Below are 23,895 nucleotides of genomic sequence, written 5' to 3' on the forward strand. Positions count from 1 at the left end.
AGTTACCCAGCATTTATTCTTAATTAGGTTGAGGGAAAAATATCAGAAAAAAGTCTCAACCAAGTTACTTATCCCAACGAGGATTTGAACCTAGGCCCGCCGTTTCATGGTCAGACTTACTGACCTTGGTGGACTATTAGAAAACGAACTTTGCATTTAAAACAATATTCTAGGGTACAACGGACGGTGCTTCCTTTCATTTTTTGCTTACGGTATCTAATATATTTCATGAATAGAATGAAAGACAGTTTTGTCTGAGAAATTAGAACAAATAAAGTCTAATAGTAATCAAACTTTGCTCAGCGTGGCTTTGGTCTTAAAGTTTAAGCATTTTAATATCTAATTAGACGTTATTATAATATAACTAGTGGCTTGTGCACCAAATGCTGCAAACTAAGTTCATTAGACGTTCAAATAAAAATTTTACAGATTTATTTTCAATGAAAAATACCAGACATTTTGAAAGTTATTTGCTTCCGTAATAATGAAACATACTCCCTTTGAATGGTTCTTTTTATGCCAAATACTTTTTCTTGAACCTATCCATCTTCAGTTTTTGAGTTTCAACGCGAAAACGCAAGTAACAATGTCAGAACGATCAGTGGGTTTTTCATGTGGGAGTAAAGCAATAGCTACTTCATTTCATTGTGGATTGTAGGTGAAAGTTAAAAAAAGTCAGGTTTGCTATGCTTTGAACAGTAGACATTACATCTTGGTATAGTTGCTGCATGTAGAGCTTGAAATGTAGAGGGTAAAATCATTTTATCCTGTTAAGAGATCTTGCTGAAATGATCTGGAGACTACAAAATTTTGTAGACTTCTTATTTTATCAGTAAGTAATACCTTTTGGTCTTTCCTTAGGAACTGTAATTTTTGCGCTCTCTCGAGTCAATACTGAAGACAGTGATGCATATAAATATCTACACCACACCGCCATTAAGTATATGAAAAAGACCCAACCTCACTTAAATAATAACTACAAAAATATTCCATTTTTAATAACAATATTATTATCTTACGTAAGTTTTGTAGATATATATATATATATATATATATATATATATATATACACTATATAGCCGCCATTCAGTAAATTATAGCAATGAAAATCAAATTTAAGATATTCTCTACATCTACTTATATAACCCCAAAACGTTTCACTTTCATATCATCAATATAGCATTAATATGTATAATTAAGGACAAATAGTTACATCATGGCATTAATTATAATAATATTTCATTTCTAATGGTAATAATGTCATCAAACCACCTCAAGTTTTGTAGTTTTTAATATCCAATATCACAGCTGTACTCAGAAAATTACACACCGCAGAATCAGACCTGTAAATTATTTTTAGTAAGCCTTGAAGTTTTTAATAACCAATTGAATTTGAGCTCTAAATATGTCAGCAATCCTGCAGGTCATGGCCTTCGTGTAATATCGTATTGTTTATTGTAGTGTGTTTTGTTTTATTCTCAAATGCGATTAGTTCTCAAAACCGACGAAAGATGGATTTTGGAAAATAGGAAAATTATGTAGGAAAGCTAACGCTTCACTGAAAGTTGCTATTTTTCTGAAAATCCTTGGATGCCAAGCTTCAAAATGAGGGTTCATTCATTAAAATCCGTTCAGCCGTTTTCCCGTAATTTCCATTACCAGTTCAAATTATATATGATATAGATGTTTCTTTACATCTAATCTTCAAAATGGTCAATCAAATCATCCAATTTTTTTCTCGAGCAGTACACTTTCACGTAAAAAAAAATCTGTATACCACGCTGCTACATTTTTATCATTAGTGTATATAAAATTAAATTTATTGTATATTTCCACACACTTCATGCTTTTGTATGTATGTATGTATGTATGTATGTATGTATGTATGTATGTATGTATGTATGTATGTATGTATTCACACTGCAGTGGGTATATACCCGGTGGCAGTGGTAACTAATTACACTCCATAATGACAATAATAAACTCGTTAATTAAAAATACAATTAATAATAATACTAATAATTAATACTAACAATAATTAATAATAATAATAATAATAATAATAATAATAATAATAATAATAATAATAATAACAACAACAACAGGGAATATACTAAATTAAATGAAACGATCACTTAAAATAAAATTTTAAATAAATCTAATTTGTATCTTAAAACTAAGATCGAACTAAAACCCAAGAGTATGATATGTTCATATCTGTACAAGTACCTTTCAATTACACTCATTTCGCTGTCAACTCACTCACTGCAATGGAACTACGACACATTTCACTGTTCAAATACTTTGCACTGCCACTATAAACTATAAAGCTTCACTGACAGGAACACGTTTCACTTACACAACACACTTCACTGACACGACATACTTCTTCACTGATACAACACACTTCACTGACACAACATAATTCTTCACTGATACAACACTTCAATAACAACATATCATTTACACCCTTTAAATACTGTGTATAATTACCGTCTATTAGTAAGGTCCTTAAGTCTATTTTTAAATACATTTTTGGTTGTTGGTAAAGCCTTTAGTAAGTCTGCAGGTAAAGCATTCCAGTCCCTGATAGTACGATTGAGAAAAGAAAACTTTCCAGTATCCGTCCTCTGTCTTCTTTCCCTCAATTTATATGAGTGGTCGTTCCTTGAAGAGTAATTTGGCGGTTGCAACCTATTCTTTATTTCTCTCCAGGCAGGCTCACCTCTGTATGTTTTGAACAGTGCGCATAATCGAATTCGCGTTCTCCTGTCCGTGAGTGTGTCCCATTTTAATGGTGAATTTTTCCGACAACACTTAAGACATCAGTAGTATCAGTATTGCTTTGTTTTCCGATATTTAAGACTCTTTCTTGTTTAAGACAAATGTTAAAATCTGGAGAGAAAAAATTGAAGTACTGAATAAATTACGAATTAAACAACGCCCCACATTCCGCCTACGAAAACATTAAATACCTCCCACATATCTGGACTGATATTTGGGCAGTCTAAACGAAAATGAACGGCTGAAGTCCTTCACCAATATAGAAAAGAAGTTCTAGTCCCAGTTCCAGTTCTACGAGATATTTATTGCATAAGAAATTCTGTTTACCATAAATTGTATTTATAATATAATGATTTGTGCACATTAAGTATTTAAGCACCCGTTAGTATGCTGTTTGTTCGATGCCTTCTTGTATAGATTTTAAAACTGTTCACTGTACATCAACAGAAAATGAAAATAAAATGTTTTAACTTACATTTTACTGTGTTTACTACGTCTCCAATTTATCTTTGAACATTATTCAATAACAGTTGTGTGAATAACTGCGTATAGAACATACCGTTCTTTGTATTGCATTGTATTTTACATTCCATGGTATTCGTACAGTAGTGGCAAAAAAAAAAAAACCGGACCGACCCTTGTAGCTGATTTCAGAGCCTTGTTCACTCCAGAGCACGATAGACTGGCAACTAAGACTTTCGTGGTTCGAATCCTGCTTGGGAAGAACACTTTTTTGTTTCTTATTCAAATTTATTCCCAATACTTTTCGATTGCAGCGATATTTTACTACTTAATTAATTTATTATTTCAAGAACATGAATTTCACCAGCTATCGAAAAGTATTGGTAATAGATTTGAATAAGGACAAAAAAAAGTTTCCTTCCCAGGCAGGATTCGAACCACGAAAGTCTTAGTTACCAGTCTATAGTGCTCTGGAGTGAACAAGGCTCTGAAATCAGCTACAAGGGTCGGTCCAGTTTTTTTGCTGCTACTGTACAGTTTCCCTAGAAAAGGACGAGACAATTGAATATTCCTAAGTCTCAGATGTAAGACACTGCGCATGATCGGAGACCAGAGCACTGATACACAAGATAACGAATACTGAGTTACTTAATTTCAGGCTAATTGGTTTCTTACTAGCATCGTTCCGAAATGCACTTCAAAAACTGCAAAAAATATGATAATATTACGTAAATAAAAGATAAATACTGTATATACATAAATCGTGTAGTTAAATCGACAATGGATCTTCATGACTAGATCGACACTCCACACAGAAAGGAAAGCTTTCGTGTCGTTTCAATAGCTCAGACGCTAAGACTTTTGCGTGTCGTGTAGAAGAGTGCGAGTTCGATTCCTAGTCTACACAACGATTTTTTTTTTGTTTAAATAACTTTGAAATAGCTAAATAACGTTGAAATAGAGTTTTACAAAGTCCTGAGATTAAGTGTTAATGATCACAGCTAATACAAAATTACAAGTTATAATATTGTAAACGTTAATTTAATGAATGCATTTATACATACATACACATACAATGTAAATGCATATATATTAAAAATTAACAATTAAAATGAAATTAAAAAATATTCCTAAGCCACACAGACAAACTTTTACAAAGGTTTAGAGTCCTTAGGCTATGTCATTTGTTGAGTAATTATTACAATATTTTATTAGTAGCTTTCCCATATGTGTAAGAAATGCACTCGCACAAAACAATTTCTGTTAAAAGTGTGGCTTTGGATTATTTCATTCTCACCCCTTCAGGTGATTTTAACTATTTTATCTACGTGTTTGCAATAGTGTTTAATTTAATATTCATTCAATTTGTTCATGTTATGATTGAATGAAAAAGCACTGTTGTAGTTATTGACTAATTACATATATTAATACTAATTATTAAATGCATCTCTTAAGTAACCAATTGCAGTATCTTTTGCAAAATATTGAATGTTTAAGTTGTCAATAATATTTCTGTACTATATACTATAAGACATTAAAAGAATTTGCAATAGATTTGGGGTCCTCTAGTTTATAATCACTGGTTTTAACGAAAAAAATATTTTCTTTCTTAGAATATCTACAAGTTTAACTTCAATAATATTCCGAATAGCTTTAATTGCATTATCTGAATGTTGTACTTTTCTATTCGAATGTATTCTATTTCCCTCTTTCATAATTTTTGATAAATTACACCGTACTTCTTGTAGTATTTAAGAACATGAGGATCATTACATTGCAACTCATTACATATAGATTCTTCTTTTTAATACATGAGATTTTTAAGTCCCTGCGTTATCTACATGTTTTTACTTTTGAATTTTTTCACAACATTGAGTGGAGAACATCCACTAAAGTGATTCTGAAATTAAAGTGAAAAATACAATACATTTACTCTTCATATCAGTAGTGCCAGTATCATATACGTTTTTCCAAGATTCATTTTGTAGACATAAATGTAAATATTCACTAGATAAAGCATTTACGACCCTTTTTTAGTTTTTAAATTAATATTTTGAAATTGTTCAGTGACATTTGAAACACTTAGGATTTGTTTATCATGTTCATACAAGCCATTGATTATAGGTTCTGTCGAATAGGAATTCAGTCTAATTCTGTGTACAAAACTTTTATCAATGGCTGTGCTACTTCAGGTTGTATGCTGGTGGGAAAATGGCTCTACGACTAAGGTTTCCAGTTTCAAGGAGTGAATTTAATTTACTTTTACGGAAAAGTTCCGAGAGATAATCTATGTTTATGTCACTACAGATCACAAATTCCATATGAGATTTCTGAAGTCTTTTCTTTACAAATTCAATGTTGGCTATAAATATTAATAAATAATGTAAGAAATATGAATGATTGTAGTTAGAAGTCTGATTTACATTATAAAAAGCAAGAAGTTACATTCCGCGGCAACATTCGAACTTTCAATGTTTGGTTTTGTCGTCCAACGCATAAGCACGGACCTATTCAATGCTTATGTTAATAACATAGAATTTAGCTGTAGCAATGTGGTGTGATAACTTGGGATTTGTTTACTTAACGTAATTAGATTTAATTTGATTAGTTTCGCAACAATAATTGGACTTCCTGTTATATCCTGTTATTTAAATATTTAATTTAGGGTTGATTTATTAACTCTTACTGTGCAAGATGCCCCTTATTTCAATAATTCTATATCACGCTAAATAGTCATTGTCTCCACTAAAGTTTTATCGTCATCCCTCATTTCTCATCGTAATGGCGTACCCGACGTGACATGAGACAGCGAGTTATAGCTCTAGTTGAGGCTGGATATGGGGCTAGATCTGCTGGCCGTTAAGTCGGTGTTCCTGGAAGTACAGCCGCGAGGGTGTTCATTGTTACAAAATTCAGGGGAGGTCGAAAATCGCCCTATCCCTGGGCGTCCGCGGATTTCTTCATTGGAAGAGGATGCTCTCTTATCGAGACAGTTCGACAGGACCCCTTTCGGACTGCTAACGAAATAAGAGCAGCATCTAACTTTCCTGGTTCTTCACAGACTGTGATCAGCAGGTTGAGGAACCGATGTATTAGTAGCCGGAGGGCTGCGCAAATGGAAATATTGGGGGAAGCACAAGCTGTCAACCATCTTACCTTCGCTACCAATCGAATGGATTTCGATTGGAGAAATGTATGATGGTATGTGGACAAGATTTTAAGTTAACGGGTCTCTTTTTATTTTTTATGATTTTTGTTTCAGGAAGAATACTTTTAACTTCCAAGTAAGATTTATGTATTTTTTGACGACGTTCAGCCCACTTGTAGACCAAAATATTGGGCATAAATTATTCCATATTTTTCGACAAATTATTCAGCCGAGGAACTCTGAACAAATTAATTACACCTCAATAAAAAAAGAGTTTTACCTGGGATCGAACACGAAACATTTCGGTTATACGGTGGAACCGACACGCTACTATATGAGCTACCGAGACAAGACAGTGACAGCAGCAGTCCAGAATGTAGATCCGATAGCAGGCATTTGCCATTCGGTATACAGAGAAGCAATGATATTTTGTTACCCGAGCTATGTTGTGAAATCGTGGCCTTAAATGGCTGTCTTCTTCGTGATGTTTATTCTGAGCCTTGTCCTTGTTGTGGTCCTTATAACAATTCTTGTTCTATTTGTCATGGTACTTATCGTTATACGTCGATATCGAGTGAACCGCGCTGTAGAACTTTAACTTCCGATAACCAAGAATCGTCTCATTCTTTTTAAGGGTAACTGTACATCGCTTCACAGCTAGGATATGGAATATGTCAAAAGAATCTTCATAGTACTACAAAGTCAATATATAGCCATAGTCTAGTTGAAATACTGTATATACAGAACTGTCCTACAGTGAACTAGGACAATACAAGGGGTAATGCTTAATACTGTACAAGACAAAGAAATATTCATGCAGCATTGTTGAAAGTCATGAATTCACCTACAGAATAGAAGGCGTGAGAAATTAGGTACTTCTTTAATTTGGCCCTAAATAATATTAAGTTTTGAGTTTCATTTTTTATATCGATAGGGAGGCTATTAAAAATTTTTACTGCATATAACGCACTCTTTTTAATAGCATGATAGACTTGCCGATGGAGTATGAAAGTCATCTTAGGTGAGTATTTATGCTATGAACTGTTGAATTAGTTACAAAGTTTTCACGATTACATACGAGGAAGACTATTAATGAAAAGTATACTGACAAGCCATGGGCATTATTTGCTGAGTTTTTTTTTTTTTTTTTGGAAATAGTTCTACATGATTCCTTAGTTTTGGCACCTACTATTATTCTAATTACTCTTTTTTTGGTAGAAGGAATACCTGTACTATCTGTGGAATTTCCCCAGAATATTATTCCAAATCTCATTACCGAGTGGAAGTATGCAAAGTATTTAATGGCTTTTAAGGAACCCGGAGGTTCATTGCCGCCCTCACATAAGCCCGCCATTGGTCCCTATCCTGTGCAAGATTAATCCAGTCCCTACCGTCATATCCCGCCTCCTTCAAATCCATTTTAATATTATCCTCCCATCTCCGTCTCGGCCTCCCCAAAGGGCTTTTACCCTCAGACCTTCCAAGTAACACTCTGGAACCGAGTAAAATGATAAACTGCATGCTGATGTAGAGATTAAATAGGCCTGTATTAAAATCAGCAAATGTTTAATATTGAATTTTTGTAACAAGTTTCGTTCGTAACGTAAAGCATGACTTATAAGAATTGCACAGTGCACACCCCTTTGTTATATGTTTAAATTGTGTGGTGAAGTTTTTGTGATTTTGTATCGATTAGGAACTCTGGCAAGGAAACCTGAACTGGGCAGCATGGCGGACGATGCTGCTGTTCTTCGGATTCATCTTCTGTCCCCCGATATGGGTGACATTCACTCTTCCGCTCGGTCACAAGTACTACAAGGTTCCCATTATCAAGTTCATGTCGTACCTCACCTCACACATATACCTCATGGTGTTCCTCTTGCTGACGGGCGTCACTCCGGTGTACCCCACCGTGCGGCCTAAACTGTTGCCTTATTGGTGAGTACACTTATGTATACAGGGTTAGTTAAAAGTCCCGCACCACCTAAATAACTTTTGAAGCATGTGCTTCACTGACATGAAACTTGGTAAGTGGGGATAACCATATACTAAGAACTCAATAATGGTATTACCGAGTTTTTTCTACTTCCGGTTTAACCGGAAGTAACTCCAACTCTCTTGTTTTAAATGGAACACCCAATATATATTTTTATTTTTGAATAAAGCTCATTAAGAGCTTTTCAAAAAGTACCCACACTTGATACTTCTGTACAAATTCAGTGTTGCTAAATAAAAATGGAAGTGGTGCAAGATATTCCTAAAGCCGGTTAAATCATTCCTTAAATGGTTTCTATGATCGAGTGACACATTGTAAAGCAGCTGAGGGCTACCAATTTGAACACGTAATTTAGAAGGTGAGCTAGCTTTGTTTTGTTTTTGTTAAGGAAGGAGTATTTTATTATTTTAATATTCGATACACTTTTCTGTTTTCTTGACTTAGCAACACTGAATTATTACACATAAATACAATTACAATTAATTACAATAATGACGATGAATGGATAAATAACGGATGACTTTAAAATATATAACTAAGAATACTGTGAGACAATGATAATTGAGTATGATGCCTAAAATAATACATCAATGATAAATCGTTGCCAAGAGCAAACGAAGTCTATACATTGAAGGGATCGAATTCGCAGCCATGCATGTTGGCATTTTTAATGCATCTGGAGACTGGTGAAAGAAATTTCGAATTTCTAATATAGAAAAGTTTGTGGGCTCTCATATCTTTTGTTGGAATACGTAAGGTAATATTGTTTAAGAAAGAGTCACAGGATATATCACCTTTGAGGACTTTACAAAAGAACAGATAATCTAGCTCATGGCGTCTAGCATATAGATTTTGACAATTAAAATATTCACATTTTCTCTCATAACTATACCCGGAATTAATGGGCAGAAATCTGAATGAACATAAGGATATAAATTTTCTTTGTATATTTTCTAATTTAGCCGAGTCCGTAGTTGTAATCGAGTTCCAAACTACAGATGCATATTCGAGTTTCGATCGCACCAATGTATAGTATAGCATTAAGAGAGAATCGGGCGTGGAAAAAGAATAAGTTATTGACCGTATTATTCCTAGCATTCTGATTGCGTGATTGTAAATGTAATCAACGTCACTATGAAAATACAATTTACTGTCAAAGAATATTCCCAAATCTTTTACGCAATCCGTTCTGTTAATTAGAACATTATTTAGATAATAATTAAAAATAAATAAATATAATATGAAACCCTGTCACACCTAGCAATTGCAATATTACAATTAATAATTGAAACACATTTTGTTTGCAGGTATGAATGGGTGCTGTTAGTGTGGTTGTCAGGTCTTCTGCTCTTCGAACTCACGAATCCTAGTGACAAAACCGGTCTCGGTTGGATCAAACTGTGTGTTCTACTTTTTGGGGTGTTCGGTGTGGGAGTGCACAGTTTTGCGATGACTGGGTTACTCGAAAAGAAGTACTGGCCCACTGTGATGTATATGCGAAATCAACTGTTTTCCATGTCGTTCCTATTTGCTTGTGTGCAGATCCTAGACTTCCTTTCGTTCCATCATCTCTTTGGTCCTTGGGCCATCATCATCGGCAATTTAATGAAGGTATGTACGTTTATATACTAGCTGATTATATTAATAACAAAGTAGCTATAAGGTATTACCAGCGAATAGGGATTATAGAGAATGGACACTGAGCGAATTTTCCTGTGTTTTGTTTCTCTGTGCGCCAGCGTTTAGTTCCACTTTCAAGCGCTAGAGGTAGTGTAATCGAGCATACGCTAAGATAATAATTGAGAATAGAGTTGAGACACAGGATCCAAACATCGCCTACCTCATTGCATAATCCAGTAACGCTTTGCTTCAAATAAATTCAAGTTAACAGCTTTTCCTTATTTCTCAGTGACAAACTAGTTGTAATAATAATATTTTATATTTCAGATATCATAAGTTATATTATAAAATAATATACTACATTATAAAATTAAGTATCGAATTCGTTTAATATTTGTATATAATATAATATAATATAGGTATATGGTTTTACTTCTCGTAAGAGTTTTGTTTTTCCATTTTCAGCGCTATCAAATCATTACATATTTTAATTGTTGTTGGGGTCAACGTCTGAACTCTCATTATAAAGGAACTCTAGAGTCTAGACATTACAGTTAATGACGGATTTATTATTTTATGGATCCAATTTATTTTATTTGAGTACATAATGTACCTAGATGTATTAATTATGTGTTATATTTCCGCTGTGTCGACTGCTAGCTGGTGTGATGTCAGCGCCAACTCTAGGGAGAAAGCAGAATCTGACGCTCTAGCTGGCTTGAAGGTCAGTCCGGATTCATCAAAGGTACCGACGCGAAGTGTCCATTCTTTATAATCCCTATTCGCTGGTATTACATAACATACAGTGTGTCCACCATGAACCTGACACATTTCATTTGGCTGCCAAAAATCAATGAATGGAAATAAGTTGGTAACATGCATTGCAATATGTAGAGAAACTGTGGAAATTTCGTTGGCTATTTTTAAAAACCCGCGCGAGAGGTTGTACGTGGCGCTGCGGTAGCTTAAGTCAAAATGGCGACAGCGCAAGAGCGAGCACGAGCGATCTGGTGGTATGCTGAAACAAATTCGGTGATTCAAGTGCAACGCAACTTTCGGCGCGTGTTCCAGAAGGACCCACCATCACGGAACACCATTAAGACATGGAAACAGCACTTTTTGGCAACGGGAAGTTTGGTGAAATTGCATGGTGGCGGTAATGTGCGCGTGTAGCAGCAGTGAGACAGGCGTATGAACGAAGTCCACGCAAGTCAGTTCGACGAGAACTGCAGATGCCGAAGTCCACGGTACATAAGATACTGCATCGCTCTCTTGGGTTTCATGCATACAAATTGCAGTTGGTTCATGAACTGAAACCAGATGACGGTAATAAGAGGCAGGCATTTGCTATCGACATGTTACAGCACATTGATGAAGACCCAACATTTTTAACTCCCATCGCTTTTTCTGATGAGGCCACTTTTCATTTATCGGGCAAAGTCAACACACATAATGCGCGTATTTGGGGGTCAGAAAACCCACGCTGCATTGTGGAACACATTCGTGGCAGCCCGAAATTAATTGTGTGGTGCGGATTGATGCACAATTTGATCATCGACCCCTTTTTCTTTGCAGAAAAAACAGTTACGCGCAATACCTACTTCGACATGTTGGATCAATTTGTTGTGCCTCAGTTAATGCATTTGCAGCCGAACGTCATCTTTCAACAGGACGGCGCCCCACCACATTGCAGCCTGATCGTTCGAGAATTTCTCGACACACAATTTCCCGGTCGCTGGATTGGGCGTGATGGACCGACAAGATGGCCACCTCGATCACCGGATATTATCCCTCTAGACTTTTTCTTGTGGGGATATGTCAAGAACAAAGTGTATACAGGCCACAAAATTCGTGACCTTCAACAGCTACGCGGCCGCATAAGAGATGCCGTCAATTCCGTTACGCCCGAGATGCTTAAGAAGACCTGGCAGGAAATTGAATTCAGGCTAGATGTTCTTCGTGCAACGAGAGGATCTCATGTTGAGGTGTACTGATTTTTTTAATAAAACTTGGTGAGTTACTCTTGATATTGCATGCCTTCTTTTCTTTTTTACCCCAAGCAGTATGAATTATACAGCAATTTCAAATGTGTCAGGTTCATGGTGGACTATAATAAGAAGTATTATGCTATAAAATAAACCAATTCAGATATTTTGTTAGAAACTGTCGTGTTCGGTATCCTGCTATTTTATTAATAAAGAAACAGTTTCAACTTTCTCAACTACGGGACTGCCTCAATGGACAAAGCATAGCCATTATTGTCCGCGTCACCATTTTTGGCGTGTGAAATAAGTAATGGGAACATTAAGTGCGAGTGTTTTACATTTGCCGCAGTCAGTCTGACAACTGTGTTTGGCAAATGGCTGATATGACGTGAACAGGAAGTGCTACCATTCTCAGCTGCATTAACAACGTGCTCACAAACTGGGCGCTATATATCTAGGACACACGCCAAAAACGCTGACGTCAGTTACCTACACAGAGCAAGAAAAAAAAGAAGTGAAATTAAAAGATGAAAACAGAAAATATCACGAAAGAAAAGCATAGAAAACGAACAACTTCTAACACTATATCACTTCGGAATATGTACAGGTGTATGATAAGAACTTTCTTGTGTTAAATTTTAACGTACCTTGTTAACATGTTTCGACCTATTTTGGGTCATCTTCAGAACTGGTCGTTATTGGTCTTGGCGCCTCTTATTTCCTGTGAGGGTGCGTTCGTAGTGTAGAGTCAAAGAGTGTATGTGTTTTGAAATTTGAAAACACACCCCAACGATATTCTCAACACACAACTCAATTTCAAAACACATACTCTCTTTGACTCTACACTACTAACGTACAGGAAACAAGAGGCGCCAAGACCAACAACGACCAGTTCTGAAGATGACCCAAAACAGGTCGAAACATGTTAACAAGGTACGTTAAAATTTAACACAAGAAAGTTCTTATCATACATATTCCGAAAAAACCGCCCATCCACCCGTCTGTCTGTCTGTCTGTTAGCCACCGGCGTAGCTCAGTCGGTTAAGGCGCTTGCCTGCCGGTCTGAAGTTCCGTTCGGGCGCAGGTTCGATCCCCGCTTGGGCTGATTACCTGGTTGGGTTTTTTCCGAGGTTTCCTCCAACCATAATGTGAATGCAAGGTAATCTATGGCGAATCCTCGGCCTCATCTCGCCAAATATCTCGCTATTTATTTTTATTTTATTGGGTTACTTTACGACGCTGTATCAACATCTCAGGTTATTTAGCTTCTGAATGAAATGAAGGTGATAATGCCGGTGAAATGAGTCCGGGTTCCAGCACCGAAAGTTACCCAGCATTTGCTCGTATTGGGTTGAGGGAAAACCCCGGAAAAAACCTCAAGCAGGTAAATTGCCCCGACCGGGATTCGAACCCGGGCCACCTGGTTTCGCGGCTAGACGCGCTGACCGTTACTCCACAGGTGTGGACATCTCGCTATCACCAGTCTCATCGACGCTAAATAACCTAGTAGTTGATACAGCGTCGTTAAATAACCAACTAAAATAAAAAGTCTATCTGTTTGTCTGTGTACACTGGTGTTCAAGCCAATGTATCTAATCCCTATTAATCGATAGTGATCGATAATTTGTTCGTGTAAGTGTGGTTTCTTTTGTTATTACCTATCAGAATAGATGGCGAACATAAGTCAGTGTCGCCAAATAACAAATTTAACATTTCAAAGTTTCTTTTCAGAACGAAAAATTACATTTGTTCGGATAAAATTTATGCACATTTAAAGGACAAAACTAAAATTCTTTCGATTATTTATTATAACAATACACTGTTGTCTTAAATTGACTGTGCATATTGAGAATTCAATCAATGACTTTCCCAAAACACGCTGTAAAATGTTTAAGATAATAGTAATATGCGTTACAAGAGCGGTATGTTGACGTTTTCATGTTCGAGGAAAAGATTGAAAAAGCAAAACGTAGTTGAGCTTTTTTAATTCCCGAGAACATGAAAACAAACATACCGCTCGTGTATCGTACATTATTTTGTGCGAAGATCGTTTATTACATACCTGAAAGACGAATTTCTAATTAGTTGCAATGAAATCTCCATCTTGGTTTCTGTTTAATGACGGCAACTTTAGAAAACAAAAATATCTATACTCCAGCAGGCCGTGATATACGCCTGTCTTTTTTTTTCCCCCAGTCTATAAATGCGAACTTAAAACAAACGATAAGGTTATGTAATGATTTATTTTTCATTTTAATATTTTAACAATATTATTTATATAACATATTGCAGTAGTAACATCGGCATCTGGAATCTTGTTGATTTTTTCACGGCTTCCTTAATGTTACTTGTATCAGGAATGCAATAAGTTTCGTGGAGTAGTAGACTTTACTTAATTTTTGCAAATATTTAAAAACAATAATTAACAGTGCAATTTAGGTTAAATTGCAGTGGTAAGTTTCCAATTTATAATTATTACTATGTTAAACGTCTCTAAAAATAATATGTTAAAAGCCTAAAGCAGTAAAATGAATGTCGCGCTTAAGCGGTAAGAAGAGGAAATTGTTATGTGTGTTAGGTTGGGAATACTGAATGTGGTATTTCACACTTACCGCGTATTGGTTCTGTGCGGAAAACAAGCAAATACGCACGATCTCGCACAAAATAATTTTTATCTCGAAAAGGAAACAAAAACAAGCAAAATTGTATTAAACTTTTTCTAAGTAAGTTATCTCAAAGAATAATCGCCTGAAATTAATGACAATACTTACGATTCATCTGTATATTTGCAGGAATATAAAAATGACTGTAACTTGAAAACAAGGCAAAAATTCGTCCTATGCTTGCAATTAATAATCTTACATCGAATACAACTCATGAAAACACTCTATTATAATTTTTAATCTGAATTGATTCATAATGCTTATTTAAATTAGACTGATATGAAAAATGCTCAAACTCTTGTTTTTTGTTGCCCTTATGAATTAAATATAAAATTAATTTATTTCTGTACTCTAAAGGACTTGGCAAGATTTCTGGCTGTCCTTGCAATCTTCGTGTTTGGCTTCTCCATGAACATGGTCTCATTGAACCAGCCATTCACAGCGCCCTCGAAAACTGTTTTAAAAAAGGAAAAATCAAAGTTTTCAGACACCTTTGGTGAAGGTAAGTTATACTTATTATTTCTTTATTCGTAGACTACTACTTCTTGTTAATATGATAGTTGTTTGAATTGTAAGTATCTATTTATGTAATAATAATAATAATAATAATAATAATAATAATAATAATAATAATAATAATAATGATTTATTTTAGCTGGCAGAGTTAAGGCCGTAAGGCCTTCTCTTCCACTCAACCAGCAAAAAGTGTATATACATATGCATGAACTTACAAAGAATTCAACAATTTGATTTAGATGAGAGTTACATGTATACAAGAGTTATTTACGAATTAAACAACAAAATACTATGAACTATTAATTAAACACTGAAATAAACTGTGTAGCAGAATTAAACTAAAATACATAGAATGTTAATATATTTCAAATAATATTAGATAATAGAAAGAGATTATTACGAGACAATTAAAATACAGCACTATCAGGATGATGTCTAAAGAAAAAAGCAACAGTGTAGTCAGTGATAGTTTAAATCAGTATGATTGGAGTGAAATGCTAATAAGGTTATCTTTTAATCTGTTGTATGTAGAAATGTTATGACTTTTTAATAACCTTATAAGTTATACACACATGTTTTTACAACACTAATACAGTAAAGTGGGCCTTTTTCGAACAGTTGAAAGTGCGTAAAGAAAGTCTTGTTAGAAACATTTGAAATAAATAGTGAAACAGTTGAAAAATCCCTGCAGTGAAATACTTTACAGTACGAAAAATCCCTGCTGCAGAATACTTCACAACATAGAGAGAAATAAAGTAATTTTTTTGTTTAAATATCATTGTACAACTTTCTGCAAAACTTGTATTAAGTTAAACAACAATAATTTATAAATTTTATTTAGGCTATTACTGATTTTTATATCCTACTGTAATATTGATGGTTACTATTAGTAACATTAACTATGCTTATACTTACAGAAATTGAAGAAAACAAATATTAGGACCTGGCATAATATTTGATATATGATTGAGAAGCTGATTAAAATAACAGTGTTCATGTAAAAAATCACTTTTCAGAAAAATTAGATTAAATATAATATATATTGGAAGTAGCAATACTACTTTATAGTGCATCATTAAATTCCGACCCCTAATCGTTATACCATAGTGCATAACACACTACTGAGTGTCATGCTGAAGTTGAAGTCTGGAACCTGTTGCCGCAATACGCAGCGGGCTTGCGCAGTTTCGCTGCGCAACAGTCATGCGCGTGGCTGTTAAAATCCAGCCTCCTAAATAAGCACAGATTTGATTTCTGCTAGCCGCATCAAGCTCACGCAGGCGTCATTGCGCGGTTGTTAAAAACCATGGCTGTAATGTATTTTAGTCTTCAAAGCACTGTTCTAATTATCTTGAAGCTTTGGATGATCAAGAGAAAAAGTTTACAACAGTTTTCCATATTCATATCTTCTACTCTACTAAAAACCTGTTTATTCATGTCAATTAAAGTAGATACCAGGAATCTGCTTATTTTGTATTGGTAATTAACTACTGTATTATATATTTTAATATAATTTTTACTTGTTCCATATCTCAGAGTTACATTCCTCATGTAAAATCTGTAGAATAAAATGAAATAAAATAAAAAATACAGATATTAGAATTTACTGGACAATAGAATAATACTTAATCACTGACTGTGTAATGGATTTGCAAAACTATAAGAATTGGAGAACTACTGCATAAATACAGAGCACAAATTTATTTTGAATATACAGGGTGTTTAATACAATTTTGCTCGTACTTGCTTCCTTTTTGAGGTAAAAATTATTTTATATGAAACATTTCAGAGCGTGTTTCGAGAATCTATTGACTGAATTCCCAATATGCTCAGCCAATTTAAGTGAATAGTGATTATAAGAATAAATTATTGAAACAATTTTAGTTTTCTCCTTTAAATGTGCAGAAATTTTATCAGAATAAATATAACTTTTCGTTCTGAAAAAAGAAATTTTACAGTGTTACATTTTTTCGGATAATATTTCTGCATAATTAAAGGACAAAACTAAAATTCTTCCAATCATTTATTATCATAATACACTGCTCTCTTAAATTGACTGAGCATATTGGGAATTAAATCAATGGCTTTTCCCAAAACACGATATGAAATGTTTCATATAAAACAATTTAATTTATCCCAAAAAGGAAGCAAAAACTGTAGGCATATTAAACTTTCTTGTTTCTAATATCTGAAAGAATAACTCTCTGAAATTAATGACATTTCTTACGGTACACCCTATATATACATATAAAACGTCATGAATAGTATAAGCATAATGGTTTCCGAGAGTGATAAATTTCTAGAAATAAGTTGTAATACATTATAAAAGTGTATAGAACATTGATAAAATGTAAAGGTTTCGTCTGTCTAAAAATTTTTAATAGTGGCATCAGCAAGTAAATTCAAAAAGAAAACATGGATAGTCTTTATTTCCTTCAGTATGATGTTTTTATCTAAGCCTTACACTTAACAATATTTTTTAAAGTAATCATTGACAGTTAGTAAACTTTGATTAGACAAAAGTAAAAAGACTGAAGCCGTAAGTACTATGCTATAGGCCTACCAAACACACTTATCACAATTTACACTGAAGATAAGTTTACCTCTAAATGTTATCCGACAAACATTGCCACTATTGAAAATTTAACTTACGTATTTAACTTGAGATAAATTTTCATATAGCAAAATTCAAATAAAATACAGCAATACTTATTTTAGTGGGAGTTTATTTAGAGATAAACTTACTAATCATAACGGAGGTTAGAATATTTTTGTTTTTAATGCCATTTCTCAGATGTAGTGATCTCAGACAGGCTTTTCTTCGAAGAAGATAACACCACACTAGAAGATAACGATGCTCTCGATCTAAACAGCACCATATCTTTCGAACCTTATCCTTATGTGCAACGGAACAAACGAAGTCCATTTCCTGGAAGACCAATTTTCACTTCTCGTGACCCTGATGTAGCAACAGAAGAATTTAATTTTACATATTCAGATTATCTGTTCAACGAAGGTATTGACTGTGGTGTGTGTAAATTGTGTGACTGCACCTGACACGTGTTCCAGAATGTGCACTGTTTGGATTTCGGCAATATCTTCACGTACAGGATTGCAATGAACATATTATAATTGTTATATATTTAAGAATCTACTCAGCATACATTCTAAAGTCTCTGCGACATACCTGAAATCTTTAACTACATTCAGAATACATATTAGGTACGGTACCGGTATGGTGTTTACAAAATGTGAGAAAAATTATTTTCATTCTCAGTGGGTTTTTTTCTAAGTCCTTGCGCAATACAATATCTATAATAGTATTATTGTATTCACAAAACAATTACATTAGATTATTGGTTTGTTGTATTCAACAACCATCCAAAATGTTTGAAAAATTATTTGTCTCTTCTTTCCTTCCTAACTCTTCGTTAAGATTGGAATCGGTTAGTGTTCAGGAGGCTTTAAAGTACGGTATTTAAAAATATCCTAAATTTGATTGTTACATTGTTACAATATTTTCATCACACTCCTTAACTATTTCTACAGTATTATCTGAAGTAATATTGTTTTCTTCAACAAGTTCCCTAAATTCTTACAAAATATCCAGATTTGTACTGTAGTGCTCAGCAGTTTTCTAAGTCCTTACAAAATATCCACAATAGCGCTACAGTAGTCAGCAGATTTCTGACTCTTTACAGAATACCCAGTGTTTTATGTTGAATTAGTGAGGCTTAGAAAGTAAGATTTAAGATTTTCACAATTCTCCCATTATGCGAATTTTATGGTTTTGCAAAGAAATACATGTTTCGGAGCAAAGTGCCAACTTTGTCATCGAGTTTTAAGTAAGGGAAGAGAAACATCTCATTCCTTTCATTGACGATAAAGTTGAAGCTGACATATACGTCCAAAACATTTATATTTCTACATAGAATTTTGCTCTTGTGTATGAGAGACTTACTAAATCGTTACAAAGTAGAAGAATTCTATCGCCTCTCTTCTCTTTACGATAAATGTGTGCTTAAAGAAGTGACATGCGTGTGTTAAGTAATGTGTCCTAGGTCTACACTTGTTATACAAATATATCAACATAATTCTGAAGCCTTTCACTACCATTATATGTCTTCTAAAGTTCTTATCAGTACTTTTTTTATTAATTTCTCTTTGATATTCATTACAATCTAAGTTTTTTCCTTCAGTAGGTATTTTGCTTCTTCTGTGTATTCAGTATAAGTTATCTCGTTCGAAATGCTAATTGAACATTCGTTTTTAATTCTAAAATTATTAATTTTTGACATTTTATTATTCTTAGAGGCTTGGTTTAATTCATTTTTTATACTTTCCGTTAATTAAATCACACGTTTAAATTTAAGTTTCGCACAATCTTAAAACTTCAATTTCTCCATTTACGTATTTCATATATCGTAATTTTATTCATTTTAAGTCCTTCATAGTTCATTTATTTATATTTTGTTATATTCAAAATGTTCTCCTTTCTTCAGAACAGTCACTCAAAGAGATAACTGCTTTCATCTAGAAATTTAATTCTTGTACATTATTTGTGTGGTAAATTTTAGCAGTTTGACTGATGAAGCATGTTTGCTTTAAGTTGTGTGAGTTGGCAGCATGGTGTGAGATAAAGCACGTCACTTTTTATGGTGTGTTTTCACAGTGTGATTATCTTCATTTTCAATGCTACCACCATCAAATTTATCGCTCTTCATCATTTTGTAAAAAAAAGAATGTGTTTACAGGAAGATTATACAGATTATAATTTAATTTACTTTAAAAATACAGGTTCTTGTATTGTATAATATGAAAGATGTATAATATATTAATGTACGTGAATGTTTTTAATAAGCATTAACTGATATTTTCGTATCAGACTGTGGAGTTGAGGAGAAATTACCAGAATAAGTATGAAGGAACCTAGTATCTCAATGTTATTACGCTCTTCCTCCAGTTCTTTCTCCTTTCCGTTTCGTCTTCTTCTGCTTATCATGATTAAGCATGATATCTTTTCCGTTCTAAGATGTGTTACCTACTTCAATTTTAAGTTGGTGTCCCTGTTCTCTTCTCCATCTTTTGTTGCATGTTTATCTCATATCGAATTCAACATCATCTAGTCATCCCATTTTTGATCTTCTCAGAGTTCTCTTCTACTAACTTCAACAGTTTTGTATAATCCATTCTGACTTCTTTTCATGACAGTTGCTAATTTACTATAAATTGATTTAAGATATTATTACTTGCCCTTATTACAGTCACTATACCTGAGGCAGTGAACTTCTTGTACACTGGCGTTCAAAGATATCAGACCTCCAATTTTCTGATCGTGTGAACGAACTTTCTAACCACGGGAAAAGTCAGAACCAAAGATATAACCAATTGACAAACTTTGAAATAGTTCCGCTAGTTCTCAATAGGTGACTCTACTATTGGGATGGATAAAAATGTATTTGGGGAAATTATGATGTAGATTAAGTATAGATTGTTCTCATAATTGATACTATCAGCGGTTTCCCGCTAAATCTAGTGGTTTTTTTACAATCATTAGAGAGGGATAAAATTTTGAATTTTATAATGCGGGTATATTTCTGTGGTGTTTGGGTAAAGGGAGATAAGTCATAAAAATGAGTTCGGAGATAAATGAAAATTAAACTTGGAACCCTTATTACAAATAATTTTCTACACAAATAAAACACATCAACTGCTAGTATTCTTTGATTTTTACACTCCCATTTGTATAATTTCACTTGTGTGTTCATCTGGGGAACAAAATTCCACCTGGACAAAAAAATGACTTATACCCCTTTACCCGAACACCACAGATTTCTGTACTATTGGCGTCACTGACGGTTACCTTCGCCATCTATTCATAGAAGCAATAACTAAAGAAGCCACACTTACACGAACAAATTATCCATCACTATTGATTAGTAGTGGAGTAACGGTTAGCGAGTCTAGCCGCGAAACCAGGTGGCCCGGGTCCGATTCCCAGTCGGGGCAAGTCACCTAGTTGAGGTTTTTTCCGGGGTTTTCCCTCAACCCAATATGAGCTAATGCTGGGTAACTTCCGGTGTTGGACCTCGGATTCATTTCACCGGCATTATCACCTTCATCTCATTCAGACGCTAAATAACCTAAGCTGTTGATAAAGCGTCGTAAAATAACCTACTAAAAATTGATTAGTAGTGTCAGGTATATTTTTGAACGTCAGTGTACAATTAGTTATTCATATTTTCTCTTAAAGTCCATTTTTCTTTATACCGTTTTCCGCGTTTTTAAGACTTTTTCATATTTTCTCTTAAACTCCATTTTCCTAATCTATAAATTACAATTATCCTTAATGTGGTTTTATATAGACATGTAGTAATGTCCCGTTATCAAAATCTTGCAAATGTTATGATAACATTTATTATACCTAGCATTAATCTTCTTCTTATTTCTGTTTCTACATAATTTGTGTTTATTGTTATAGATCCCAAGTATTTAAAAGATTTCACTTTTTCGTATTTTCGTTCATTTACTGCAATTTTTTTTATCTTGTCCAGTATTCTTCCCGTTTATTCTGTACCGATACTTAATTTTGAAAGTAGGCCTACTGATTTTCAATCCAATCTCAGATGTCATATCCGTTATTTGTAACTGTTTCTTCTAAATATTTCTCCTTTCTTCCCAGAACTACCCCATCATCAGTCACTGTTTTCTAACCTCCTCTAAAATTATATCTTTCCACTTACCTTGGGATTAATTCTCATTGATGCGTTGTAGATATTCTGTTCACTAAATGTTGTTTTCATCTAATTTTCCTCACGTGGAACATACATTCAAACCATCAGGTTTTTTTTTTAATACCTAAAGGAATGAAATCGCCTACACTTGATAAGCATCTTACTTTTGTATCTTCCGTTATACTATTGTCTGTATGATTTTGAGTTGTGCATTAATTAAAATGCATCCATAACTTTGTAGAATTTTAATTTGATTTATGCTCGACCATGCCGAAATGTAGTAATTATACACCTGGTAGCAGACCTTTAATGCATGTCATTAAAGTACACCTACTCATTAAAGGTCAGGTCTTTCAGCCAATGACGACTCAGGTTACAACTGTTCAGCCAATGACAGGTCGGCTTTCTACCGTTATAAAACCGCAAGTCTCGATTATTCTCGGATATGCAATCGAAAGAGAATTAGCGAAAAGTCACGGAGGCTGGAAATCCAATACTGTCGCAGAAGGTTATGTTCTGTTACTATAATAATTAGCGTTAATTGTAAATAATATTCAAATAAATTCAATTTGTCATCTCGTTTTTCAATGTCTAATTTTATTTCAATGTTATCTCTGTAGGTTCTTATGGCCTAGCAAGGTCAATGTGAACATCTGTTCCTCGGAAAAAATCAATACTTTCGCGTCTGCGCACATCTCAGAACATATGGGACATTGGCCAAGGTCAGATACAAAGAAAATGAATAATATCAAGTTAGAAATATGGTCGAGCATAAAAAGTCGTATGAAACTCGCTTATAATGGTAATTAAGAAACTCGTATGAAAATTATGAAACTCGCTTGCGCTCGTTTCATAAATATCCATACTCGCTTCTTAATTACCTTCATTATAGGCTCGTTGCATAATGTACTATTAGTTTGTTGTTATTTTTCTTAAAACGTTCATAATAGTCCCACATATTTAGAGAGGTAACATTTCTATTTAATATGATGAAATATCCTGCATTTTAAGCATTAATGGGATTTCTTATTCGTGAACTTTCCATAGCGACAATAATAGCTCTACAAGAATCCTTGCAGTTAGCATTGATCCCCAAGCTTTCACTCATGACACAATGAGATAATAAATATAATCTTGACTATGTCTGTTGCAGTGCTCTTCACTCCCATAGAAGCTTTCGAGCAGCTGTTCTTTGCTGTGTTTGGCATGTCAGGTATTGATAAAGTGCAGAAAGGTACACCTGGGCAACAAGTTAGGCCCGGATGGACTGAGTACTTGTTCAAGATCATGTTCATGGTATACATGTTGGTATCGGTGGTTGTACTCATCAACCTGCTGATTGCCATGATGAGCGATACATATCAACGCATCCAGGCACAGTCAGATATCGAGTGGAAGTACGGATTGGCCAAACTCATCCGCAACATGCACCGCACCACAACAACTCCCTCCCCCCTCAACCTCTTGACGTCTTGGATCATGTACCTGTTGAGACTCTGCAGACAGAAAGGTTGGTGCCATTTACGTACAATGTTATAAAACTTAAACCTTTAGTACATATAGGTTGTAAAGAAATGTTCATTCATTATTATTGCTGATCAATAAAATATATTATATTTTGTTACCATTTTCACTTATTTCAACAACCATGTCAATCAAATTTAATACACACAAACTTGAAAATCCGATGGTTACCATGCTTACCTATAATGCAGGTTCAAATCCAGCTGAGTGAGATAATTTTTTAAGAAGAAAGAATTCTTAAGTATAATTTCCAAAAGATCGGGAAATAAAGCTGTTCTTCTCATAAAGTAGATTTACTGCGCGCGAAATATCCTTATTGCTGATGAATAAAGTCGACAACCTGCAGGTGTAGGTAGATACCATAGAAAACTGCTGTCAAACAACATAAGTGCTGCCGAGAAAATTCAAGTTATCAAATGCTCTGCTTTGGAAAGCAACCATTTCATTTTAAATTTTAAGGACA

General features: G+C 34.2%; 1 protein-coding gene across 1 annotated transcript in view; it reads left to right on the top strand.

Moving 5' to 3' along the window:
• nompC (no mechanoreceptor potential C) overlaps window positions 1-23,895 on the top strand; it is a 358,845-nt gene that overhangs the window by 299,373 nt on the left and 35,577 nt on the right. Inside the window, exons 21-24 of the mRNA XM_069826862.1 lie at window positions 8,091-8,332; window positions 9,698-10,001; window positions 15,016-15,160; window positions 23,062-23,418. Of these exons, the coding sequence (XP_069682963.1) occupies window positions 8,091-8,332; window positions 9,698-10,001; window positions 15,016-15,160; window positions 23,062-23,418 (1,048 nt within the window). The remainder of the gene's footprint in view (window positions 1-8,090; window positions 8,333-9,697; window positions 10,002-15,015; window positions 15,161-23,061; window positions 23,419-23,895) is intronic.

The sequence above is a fragment of the Periplaneta americana genome, chromosome 5, assembly GCF_040183065.1.
Source record: "Periplaneta americana isolate PAMFEO1 chromosome 5, P.americana_PAMFEO1_priV1, whole genome shotgun sequence".
In the NCBI taxonomy this organism is placed as follows: domain Eukaryota; kingdom Metazoa; phylum Arthropoda; class Insecta; order Blattodea; family Blattidae; genus Periplaneta; species Periplaneta americana.